This window comes from Mercurialis annua, linkage group LG4 (genome assembly GCF_937616625.2).
Source record: "Mercurialis annua linkage group LG4, ddMerAnnu1.2, whole genome shotgun sequence".
In the NCBI taxonomy this organism is placed as follows: Eukaryota; Viridiplantae; Streptophyta; class Magnoliopsida; order Malpighiales; family Euphorbiaceae; genus Mercurialis; species Mercurialis annua.
The window spans coordinates 37,892,177-37,904,604 of NC_065573.1; the positions used below are offsets into that span (position 1 = coordinate 37,892,177).

The 12,428-nt window shown below is 30.9% G+C and overlaps 1 protein-coding gene across 3 annotated transcripts; it reads right to left on the reverse strand.

The window, feature by feature from the left end:
• Positions 1 to 576: 576 nt before the first annotated feature.
• LOC126677422 (uncharacterized) lies at positions 577 to 4,934 on the reverse strand. 3 transcript variants are annotated; one of them, XM_050372026.2, is made up of 3 exons: positions 2,333 to 4,934; positions 1,444 to 1,487; positions 577 to 1,314 (listed from the first exon to the last, which is right to left on the reverse strand). In XM_050372026.2, exons 1-2 carry the CDS (start codon positions 4,650 to 4,652, stop codon positions 1,477 to 1,479), a joined length of 2,331 nt encoding a protein of 776 aa, XP_050227983.1. In that variant the 5' UTR covers positions 4,653 to 4,934; the 3' UTR covers positions 577 to 1,314; positions 1,444 to 1,476. The 3 variants fall into 3 exon arrangements, with proteins under 3 accessions (XP_050227983.1, XP_050227982.1, XP_050227980.1); XM_050372025.2 differs by lacking the exon at positions 1,444 to 1,487 and having other exon boundaries at positions 2,333 to 4,932; XM_050372023.2 differs by lacking the exons at positions 577 to 1,314; positions 1,444 to 1,487 and having other exon boundaries at positions 1,939 to 4,934.
• Positions 4,935 to 12,428: the final 7,494 nt, after the last annotated feature.

Genomic DNA, 12,428 nt, shown 5'->3' on the forward strand with positions numbered 1-12,428 from the left:
TTTCAAGCCCTTCCTCTTTGTGTCATTCTTCTTTTTGGCCAACAAATTAACTACTTCTCCTTGTTTCTCCTGATAGGTAACTAAAAGTTAAATACATCATCATCCAACTTTGATCTTATGTGCCCATCTCACTCCCACAATTATCATCTCACTTTATTTTCCAGTTTGGGTATGGAATTTTACTGTCAATAATTAAAAGCCATAATGCATTTTTTGGTCCCTAGAATTGTTTTGTGTTTGGCATTGGATCCATGCACTTCTTTTTATCAACATTGAACGCTTATATATTTCATTGTGTAGATATTGAATCCCTCCATTATAGAAAGTGTTAATGGCATCAATTGAAACCAGGAAAAAAAGTTTAGCGACTTAGTTAATAAAAATAAAAGTGTAGATACTAAATTTTAATAAAGCTAAAGTATGAAAATGAATAAAAAGCTTATCCCAGTTGTATAAATTAGACACAATGTTGACAAACAAAAGTATAGAGATTCAATGCCAAACAATGAACAAGTGCGGGAATTCAAATATGCATTTTGCCTAATCAAAATCATTATCTTTACAACACATACTATGTATTCTAAAAGATTTATCAATAAGTGAAAACCAAATCAGAATTCAACAATACAATTTAGATATATCATAAAAAAATTTCTCACAGTAATCAATAAGCAGACGCCATTGAATTTCTAATCAACTATGCTACACGGAAACGTTAGAAATATTATAACAGCAAAACAATATTTTTTATAAGAATATGTTATAGATGTAAATTTTCGGAATTTCATAAACGTTTTTGGTGCAGAATCAGGTTGAGCGTCTTCAAGCCGACAGTCTTCCATTGGCTTTGGGGTCCTTTAAACACTTTTTCTTGCAATTATGGAGAGGCATTGCTCAATTACTACAAAGATGATTTGATAGGCAAAAAAAAACCTTCATTTCTTTTCTTTCTTTCTGTCTCCAATAGAAACCAAATTATGGAAAAAGACTTCCACTTCTTCATGGTGGGGCTACACATTTCCAAACACACAAAAACCAGGCAATTTAGATTGAGGTGATGAAGAATAATAGATAAACAGTTATGACTCCAGCTATAAAGACGAATTCTGAGGCCTTTCCGAGATCCTTGACCCACGTTTCGGAACCTGACTCGCCATTCACCCAACCAGCTCGTTCGACTAACTTCTCGAGTCAAGCCCCTTCTTGGATGCTTATGACAGCATTCCACCTTTAATCATGGTGCATCTCATTCTACTAGTCACCAACCGTCTTATGGTGGCCTTTCGAGTCCAACCATATCTTTGTCGAATAGTTCTGCCACCAAAAAAAATCAATTTAGCATAATATTAGTCTTGAGTTCAACTAATCATGATTATAAACATATACTTCAAACTAGTTTTCCTAAAATGTGACTAGTCAATGAAATTGCCTGGTTTAGCATACCTAGAACTGAAACCTGCTCCTAATTCTTGTCTGCTAAGATATTCCTATACATGAAATTAAAGGATCAAACAATTTAGGACTAAAAAAAGTGAAAATTTTCAGACAAACTCGTTTCGATCATTATCATATACATGAAAACATAAACATGAAATTCAAACTGTAGATATGATTTTACAATGCTTGTTGTTCAAGGAACTATTAAAATTATCAACAGAAGTGGAGAAATAGGGTATTCTGCACTATTGCATATACATAAAGCTAATCGCCTTTCGAGTTGAAGTACTTTCAAGTTCAACAATCCTGGCAAAATGGTGAATGCATAGAGAGTTCAACTCAGTAAGTCACATCACATGACAGAGTAATTTACTAAAGTTTCAGAATGGCTTGTACATCAAAATTGTGAATGATGCATTGATATCAACATTTCCAATCCAAACATGTTAGCAGTTTAGAACCAAAACAAAAACAAAAAAACCATTCCGTTACAGATGCTCATTTATCCGAATAACTCGAGGAACAAAATTCTTCATGATCTTTAATTTATCTTCATACAGCAATTGCTATCTTTACAAACAAGAAGATATCTTTACTGCAAACTCCAAAAATTTCAAAAAAAATCATTCTAGTAGGATAAAAGGGCAATAACTAAAATCATGAGGCCATGCATTACTAGCTGGGCATACAAAAACTGAATTCCCTATTAATTCCCACTCTTCCTTCAATCTAAATGCCCAAAAACTTCTAATGGGTAAGTAAAAGAAGTACAAGAAGAATTAGATAGCAGAAAGAATATAATAAATCCTACAAATTTAAATTTCAAAAATTAGCAAAAACAGATGTTACGCTGAAGATGTATCAACAAGAACCTCATTGAGCACATCATCCTCACCATTTTCCAATGCGAAAAGCTCTGCATCCTTATCTTCATCGCTAGAAAAATCACGCCTTTCGTGTTTAGAGTGAGCTGAAACGAATATCAACTTTTGTGCCTTGTCCAATGCTGCTCTTGAGTGTCCATTAGCATACACCCATTTCAACAAAGACCAATTGCATTTGAATCCGCAGGCAGTAGCATGAAGGAAAATAAGCCTAACTGCAACTTTTCCTAGTGATTTAAATTCGGTAAGATACCTCTCCCACACGAGCCTACTACTTTGCGGATTGGCCATTCTCATTTTTCCAGTAATCGGATCTCGTTCTTTCATTTGGACAGCTCTTGCATACACCGGATCAAGCCCTTCTGTTCTCCATTTCATTAGTTCCATTAATGCAATATGAGCCTCCTCCCTAGAGACTAGCCTGGTAATGAGCTTGTCAACGTCCTTCTCCTGCTCAGCGGTCAAGCATTTGAATGGAGGAAGGTATTTGCCACTCGTGTCTGGGAGCAAATAAAGCGGATCAAGTATGTATGCAGCAGCCCAAGCAGGATGATAATTCTTCTTGAACCGCCTTTCTATCACTTTCTCCACCACTCCTTCTGCAATGTGGAACTTTGAGCACCAGCTCTTCACTTTTGCTCTTAGTTCATCCCAAAGTGGCAGGCATTGTCCGACTAATGGCCGTTCTGTTTCGATCTCTTGAGCCATTTCCTTGATCAACTTGACTAGTGTATGCACAGATTCCATTTCATTCCAAAACCCCACATCGCTAATCATTTCAGCAATGTCCCTAGCCGTTGGATCCTCAATGGACACTGTCTTATAAGATTCATCCAGCAAAACCATTGACAATGCTCGAGCCGAGCTCAAGATATCCTCTAGCATAGTAAACACAGGACCAAAATCCATCTTCTCGTATTCATGCAATGGCACTCGCAATAATCCCGCGTGTCCATACTCCTGCAATTGATACTTATGGAAACAACTTCGAATTCGGGTCTTGTTATTGATGAAATTTGCAAGCTTGAAGCAGTTTTCAGTAACAGATTTAAACAAAGGAAGCTCCTTGCTGAAATCCTTAATCAAACTAATGAACCCTTGAAATTGACAAGAAAGATTAACCATCCAGTAATTCTGATTCTCTAAATTCCTTAATGCTTTAGCCTTAAACCTGTCTGCCACTATACCTACACATTGCTGCACAGAATTCCCACAAATTCCTGAAACAGTCTCCCATAAAACCTCTTCAGCATACTTACACGGAACCGAGCCATTAACAAACACAGCTCTTCTATACAAACTAGTCCCATTAGGCAAATTCACAGTCAAATTTACCAAATTCAACTCACTTTTAGTAACTTTCCAACCATCAGATGCAATTTGAAAAAACATAGCATCTCTAATTCTTGCCTCAGACTCAGCTTTAGCTTCTTCAAACTTAACATCCAACCTACCGCCAAAAAACTCTCTTCTTGAAACACCAGGCAAACCAACTTGGTTCAAGAATGCACGAAACTTAGGATGTTCAAGAGCAGAAAAAGAAACCGACCCACAAGACTCATAAACCCAATCAGCTAAATAATCAAGAGCACAATCAATCTGAGACTTACTCAAAGCCGGACCAGGAGAAGTTTTAGGAGACTTCAACTTCTTAACACTGTTCTCCAGCATAGCTAAGGCATCCAAATCATCTTTCCCACCAGACAGCATCAAATGCTGCTGCTGCTGCTGATGCTGATGCTGAGGCAACACAGCTAAATCAACTGAAAATCTTGTCGGATCAACAACAGCCAACTGATTATTCACTTGATAAGAGCTAGTATTAAGAGCAACAGAACTATATGGTGAAGTAGAACTTGCACCAGCCGAACGTTTTCTATTATTATGCACTACCACAGAAGGAACCGGAGCAACCACGCCACAAGTGCCGCCACTCGACGGTGAAGCCACGGTGGGAAGCGGCGGCGGCGGCGGCGGGGTATTAGAAGGGGAGATAGAAGAAATGGGTTTAGGCAAAGAATTAAAATTCGGACAAGTGCCACGTTTAAGATGTTCAGAAGCAGTTCTTGAAGGATTAGAAGCAGAAAAAACAGCGTCACATAAAGAACACCGGAGTTTAACTGCTTTGGGTAAACCGGTGTCTGTGCTATGAACTAAGAGAGGCTCTAAGTGTACCCAATACCACGCGCCTTTACCCTTAATAGCCTTGGTTCTAACCATTACTAAACCTTCGTATCTCTTGTGTACAGCTTTTGCGTTAACCTCGTCTGATGTTGCTGCTGCTGCTGCTGAGTCCACTGGTGTAGTAGTTGCCGAGTTAGTTGTAGCCATTATTGTTTTAAAATCAATAAAAAAAGAACTTTAGGCTTAAAAATGACAGTTTTTGTTGGCTGTTTCTATTAATTTTTTGCATTCACCGGTTGGGGTGGTAACCGGAGTTTGATTTTCCGGCGGGTATTCATGCCGGGGATGAGGTAATTCGATCTGGGTTTGGTTAGTTGATTGTTAATTGTTTAAAAAGATTGTGACTTTGGAGTTTTTTAATGGATGGGTGAGTGACTAAAGAAGAGAGAAGAAGACATGGAAATGAAAAGGAGAGAGTGGCTCTAGTCTTTTTTGTTTTGAACTGGTGTGGCGCGTCGTTGAAGATGGCGGTAAAGTGCGAGTGGGGGAACATGAATAAGCTATGTTGATGGAAACTGCTACAATGAAATAACACCACAGTCGACGTACGAAAGCACTACAGACATTGGTTGTCACTTCTTGGTCATTGGAGCGTTAATTACACGCGCATTTTAAAGAAAATATGGAGGTTCTTGTTTTGGCATCCTTTTCATGTTTTTATGCTCTTTATTTGGTAGTAAATTTTAAATATTTTTATTTGTTTGAAATATATTTTTAATTTTAAAAAATTTATAGTACTTCTAGTTTAAATGTAATTTAATAAATTTTATTTTTATATATTTCTTCGATAGACGACAGTAAATAGTTCATTGGTTGATTTTAAATAAAATAAATAAAAAGATATATTCTAAAAGTTATTATTTATTAAAACTAAATAAAAAAATTATGAAAAAAATAAAGAACTCTATTAAAAGTTAGTAGAAAATATTTTATATTTTCTTTGATGTTGTTGGGGTTTCAGGTTTGTAGGGAAGGATCCCTCTTGTCTGTTTCCTTCATTTTATTTTCTTTTTTTTTTTTGATGGATTTTTCTATTATAATTACTAGTATTATTTTTGTATTAATTTGTAAGAATTTTTGAATTTTATATTAATTTGATGAGGATATGGACATGAGAGGGCAACCTAGGAATTTGATGAATTAATTCCATCAACAGTTTTTGTTTCTGCGGACAGTGTTTGACCAAGACAAATCCATTTGAGATTCTTCTCGGAGACCAAATGCAACCAAAAAAAAGGGGGTTGGAGGAATTTTTTTCCCTTTGTTTATAATTGTGAATGCTTATAAGAGTAGGGCTTGGCTGAAGATTTTATTTTAATTTTTTTTCTGAAGATATGCAAGATAGAAACGATTATATTTTTCATATATGATTTATATATATATATATATAAATATGTTCACAAATATTTATAAATTTTATATGCCATTTACGTCATCCACATTAACTTTAAATACATCGCAAACAATCTTGTTATCATGATGCCGAAGTCGATGCTTTTGACGATCACAATCTTTCTTATAAACTTCAAGTCTTTTTCATAATTTTCAAAGTCTTTCCCATAATCTTTCATAAATCACTAACATTTTTGCTTTCCATATGGTCCAAACCTACTCTGACCAATTGAGTTAGGAGTTTATTGTTATCTTGATTTAATTTATGCAAATTATATAAGGATGGCGATATTTCCAGATCAACTATTTATAGGGCCAGAGCAACTTTGAAATATTGGACATTATTATCCTATATTAATTAGGCATTCATTTTTTTCTTTTAACTATTCTTTTAATTTCTAAATTAGCCTTATTTGATAATAAATAAAACACTTAAATTAAATCTGAATACTTATTCTATATCGATTTCTTTCTCCTTAATCGAACTAATTTTTTTGATAAACCTGCAAAACTAATTTTCTTAACAACACTATTAGTCAAGTAATGATTATATTTAAAAAATGCAATACATCTTCTCACATAATTTTTTCTTATGGGTGTCGAATGTTGACGTTTTTCTATGCTGATTATTACTCAGATTAATTTGTTCAAATTAAATAATTAATTGTGATGTTAAGAAAACTTTCTATTGTAGTGGCAAAATCAAGTGTAGGTGAAATTTACATTGACCATGATATATCTTGCATTTGTCTAACAATGTTGAGTGCAAGTGATATATATTAATTGTGATATTGCGTTTTTATTCATCATTTTATTATCAAAGCCATAAAAAGTTCAAAAATATGCCGTCGGAAAGTTAATTTACAGGTTTATTAAAAGGTGTGGTTTCAATTAAAAAAAAATTAATATTAAAAAAATATTCAAGCTTAAGTGTTCTATTCAAATAAGGCTAATTTAAGAATTAAAAGAATAGTCAAAAGAAAGAAATGAATGCTAATTAATAGAGGGATAATAGTGTCCAATATTTAAAAGTTGCTCTGGCCGTATAAATTGTTGATCTGGAAATATCGCCACCCATTATATAATTATATAATGTTAATTTCTATTTAATTAATTAGGTGTACATATTTTCATAATCCAATCTAAACAAAAAATTATGTGGCATAAAGTGGATACTGGAGAGATTAACTGAATTTTCTTCTTATTGTAAATTATTTTCCTACTCTACCCATTAGAACACTAAATAAATCATTTGATTTCTTTTATTCTGTTGACTTTGGCTGAAGAGATACAATGTTTATAACAACTTTCAACATTTGTGCAATAAATAAATATTGATATGAAGATGACACTATAACTTTACCATATTTTAAGTTACCCTCAGTCCCTCACTTTCTTCTGTAAATTACATTTAAAGTTTATGCAAAAATATTTAAAAATTAGTCTTATTTTTTAAAAGAACTCTTTAAAATTATCTAAATAATAATTAACTCTAATATTCATTAATTCAACTATACTGAAATGACAAAAGTATCCTCATTTTGGAATATATTTGTACCAGCTAAGTACCTAAAGCATGTCAAATCACCCTGTAATTTGGCAAATTTGATCAACTTTAAATTCAAGTGTATAAGAAGCTTGTAATGTGCAATAGAATCCTATGAACTAAGATGAAATAGCTTATGATTCTTTTTATTATTATAATTTATTTAGCTTATGATTCTTTTTAATATTATTATTTATTTAGCTTATGATTCATGCAAATTAAAGAAAAAATAAATAAATGTGTGAGTTATGGAGGGACCAAAGAATGGTATGGGTGTCACTCATCCAAATGCTTAACTTAAATAGTAGTGTGATAATTCCATTGTTTGATTAAAAAGATCAATACATAACCTTCTTTCTTTATTTTATCCTATAGTCATTTTTAGAATAGAGAGACATTCACTTATTCTTGGCTATCCTTTTGCTAAAATGGACACAAAATTAAATTTCAAATGAAGGACAACATTGAAAGCTATTTTGTCTAATGAAAGTTTCTGACTTTTTATTACTGAAAATATTTTAATCTGGAATTTTGAAATTGAATGAGTGCCAAAATATGACATTAAAAAAATGTAAGTTTATTATCCCATTTTAAAATTAATTTCAGAAAATAGCTTTTACCCCCTAAGCTTTAGATGCTAGATAATTGAAACTCTGTACGAGGGAAGTTTCTCTTTAAGAAAACAAAAATATTAAGAGAAAATAGTGATTTTAAAAAAAAAATTAAGGTAGTAAACATTAATTTAATACAAACTCAAGTAGGTAATAGTAATTAACCCAAAAAATAATTGGCTTTGTTTGGATGAAGGATAAATTCTAGAGTATCTTTTATAAAGTGATTAACAATTTGGTATTTTATTAATTATTGGTGTTTTAATCAAGTAATTTATCTATCAAATCTTGATTTATGTTCACTTATCTTCACTTATTCACTAATCCATTATTAACATTTAATGTTTCCTTTCTTGAAAAAGAGATGCTCATTGACGTAACCTTCTACAGAAATTATTGTATCAAGAACAAAAAATACATTTAAAGAACTTGTCTTTGGTTAATTCAAATATAAGCAATCTCATTAATTATAAGCTTACAACAAAATCATCTTTAAATTTTGAGGATAACAAAATAAATGAAAGAAACTTATTGATTTGTTAGGGTCAAGAAAGCCATATTAACCTTTTCTATACCCATTAGTAGCAATATTAACAAAATTTTGTTTAGAGCAAATTATTCTAAAGCTCCCACATAATTTACAAGTCGGTATCTTTTGTTTATAAGTTGGTATCTTTTGTTTGAAAATCAAACGATTTGGTACTTCAGTTTTATTCTGTAAATATTTGCAACTTTCTGTTAAATATAGATACTAAATTGTTAACGGAATTAAATGTGAGGTATCAAATCGTACATAATTGAAAGTGAGGTACCAAATTGTTAATATAATTGTAAATGACGTACCAAATTGTTTGAAAGTGAATACTAAATTATTAACAGAACTAACAGAGGCCCATAATTGTTGACGAAATTAAAATTGAGATACCAAATTATTTGATTTTTTTAAAATAAGAGATATCAATCTGTGAGTTATACAAATATAAGGGGCCTTGAAATAATTTACTCTTTTGTTTGTCTACCAAAATGAAGGTGGTTATTAAGGCATTAATTGAGGTTAGTGGTCAATATTAACGGTAGATGTTAGTATTAATCAATAAGCCAAACCTCCAAAAAATATTAAATCTTTGCGATCTATGTCAGTTAGGACCAAACCTTTCAAAATCAGAAAATATAACCACTTTTTACATATTATGTTTCTTTGATAGTCTTTTTTGAACCGGTTTGATTTTTTATTGTGACTAAACCTTTTATTATGAAACAACACACAAAAATTTAATATTTTATTGTAATTATATTTGGTTTAATCTTATATACATGATTCTCATGTTGGCAAGAAAATCAATTTAATTCGAATTTAACTGTAAAAAGAACACAATTTGTCAAAACGGGTTATATTTACCAATTTTAAAAAATTTGGTCATAATTGACATAAATCGCAAAAATTTGATATTTTTGAAAAATTTGGCCTAATCAATAACCATATTCCTCAGCTGTCATTCACCTTTCAAATGTAAACCATATTTTGATGTGTTTTAAAAACCAAAACGGCAATTAGATTAGTGTCACCACAATTTCATGATTCAGTCCAACCATCGATATTTTTTTTGATATGTACCAACCATCGATATTATTTAGATAAATATAAATATATATATCTATTATATGATTTTTTTTCTTCTGAAACATGTCTATATATTTAAAATTTGAACACATATTTAAAATTTTGTCTGACAAATGAATCAAATTAATTAATAAATAAATTATATTCTAATACAAAATACATTTTCACAATTCAACAATTTTTTGTTTTTTGTTTTCGGTTTAAAGAGCTTGAAGTTTATTTTTGATTTTTAAGAAAGAATTGAACAAGAATGACTGACATTTGATTTCCATTCGAACCAGCTTAATGGGCCGGTCATGTTATGTTCTTAAAAATGATATTTTGAAGAAGAAAAAAACAAATCAAAAAGCTCCTACCCCTAGTTAATTTGATTTTGACATGCAACTTTGAATTGTAATTTGGCAATATATTTCAGCATAAAATTATATTTATTAATTTATTTGAAATTAGATACTCATGATTAAATTTGAAGTTGAAATAGTAATAGGTTGGGGGCTATGATCTATAAGTCCAAATTAAGTTGATTGTGGTTTATGACAATATAGGGACTTGGTACCTAAAATTCTGTATGTATGCTCAAAAAAGGGAAATTTTGAATATTAGACCTTATAGTCTGGTCTCCACCACAATGCTGATCTTTCACTATACTTAATACAAAGACCTTAGAATCAGAATTATTTTTCAAAATAGAAACATTGTGTTTTTATCTTGTCATTTTCATTACTTTAAGTGCTTACAAGTAATTTGTTTTTTCTTTTTTCCCTTTTCCAAACATATTATAGCAACAATGTGTCCCTTATTGTTCTGTTTTTATCCAACTCAAGTAACCCCCTCAATTTTTCCTTATTTACACTTTTTCCCTCTATTATAGATATAATTTTGAAATGTTTCTTCCCATTTTTTAATTCCATTGTATGCTGAGCCCATTTGAATTGGAATGAAGGCTACAAAAAAATAGCAATTATTAATGAAGCAACATGGCATGTTTTGTTGTTCGGATTAAGGTTGTATATTTATCATTAATTAGGTTTACCAAATTTGAAGCAATTAGCAATATCACTATTCAAACATTACATTTTAGTGGAGAAAACTCCTTTTAGAGAAATTAAGAGCATCCACGTCCCTTTTTAGCTTAGTTGGGTTAAGAATCTCTTCATCATAAGAGATATAATACTAATTTAAGGGATACAACATATTTATATAGTAAAATCAAAATCATTTTAAAACAAGATAACTAAGAATGGATAGACAAACACTTAATCAGTAGATTACTATGCAATTTGTTGAGAGTTTATCAGCTTAATTCTTAAATAAGTTTTCTTAATTATTAGAACAAGTTTTCTAAATGAGTTTGGTCTTGTTTTACATATATGGCTTAATCATTGAAAAATATTCCACATTTTTAACATTTTTTGTTCACGGTCCAAACTTTCAAAAATGTTCAAGCTTATCTTTTTTTTTTTCAAAGTTTCAATTGTAACCATTTGTGTAAATTGTATTAGAAAAAGATTCAAATAAACCTTTCACATTACTTCATGTCTGGACTTCTTGATGGTAAACGGTAAATTGCAACAATATGATGCAATGAAGGACATATATGTTTGAACGTTTTTTTCACTCTAATTTGAACAATGGTTATAGTTGAAATTGAAAATTGAAAAATAGAATAAAATTGATGATTTTAAAAGTTTGGATCATAAACGAAAAAAATTAAAAAGATGAAGTATTTTTGAATGATTAAGCCTTTCCATAGTCTAAACGAGGTGGGTATTTTCCTAATTAGTATGTATATTATATACTCAAATTGTCATTTTGATTATTAATATCCTGATTTACAGTGAAATGTTTTGTTTTGACCTCATATAAGAGAGAATTTTTAGACTTTAGTGGTGATGTAACTAAAAAAATTAAAAACGGTTAAGAAATAATGTCGAAAGAAATAAAAAACAATCGATGACTAATGGTCCTGGTTGTGGTCTCAAGAGTACAAATTTAAATTTAGTAAATCATCAAATTTTGTTGAAACTTGAGAATATGAAGTCTTAACAATGATATTGTTGAATCATAGGTCCTAATCACATACACAATTACTATAGTACTGATGCATTGATGCTGGCACGAGTTTGATAAGTTTGTTATTAAGAACCTATTATGCCAAACGCATGATGTGCTATAGCTATGAGAAATTATGCACTTAATTGAATCCAAATTAAAGAAAAAAGTTTAAATTGGATCAAAGTAGACAGTTTATTGTGAATTAACCAGGCAAATATCTTGCTATCAAGATAATTAGACGTGGTTAATTACAAAAAAAGAGCTTAATGTGCAGTGCCTAACTTGGTATCTCATAATTAAAATTCTTACATATTAGTCCTTTTATCAATTGCTACATAGTCTACATTATTGCATATAACTGTTTTTGTTTGAATTAATGATAATTAATTTATTTTTCCATTTTCTTCTTTTTATCCCCATCATTTATGCTACACAATAATTATGGTTAGCTTTTCTTTATATTCTTGTTCTCCTTAGTCATGAACATCTTATTATTTATTGAATTATCTCTATACTACTTGTAAATTATGATATTTATTTATATAAAAGTTGTTCTGATTTTCTATCTGGAAAAATAAAATTCAAAATTCATGAATATTGTCAACAATTTGTGTGTCCTTTCAATGAAGCTTTTATTCTGCTAATTGAAGTAGGTAAGACACACTACAAGCTCTTCAATTATGATATACTACTGTTCA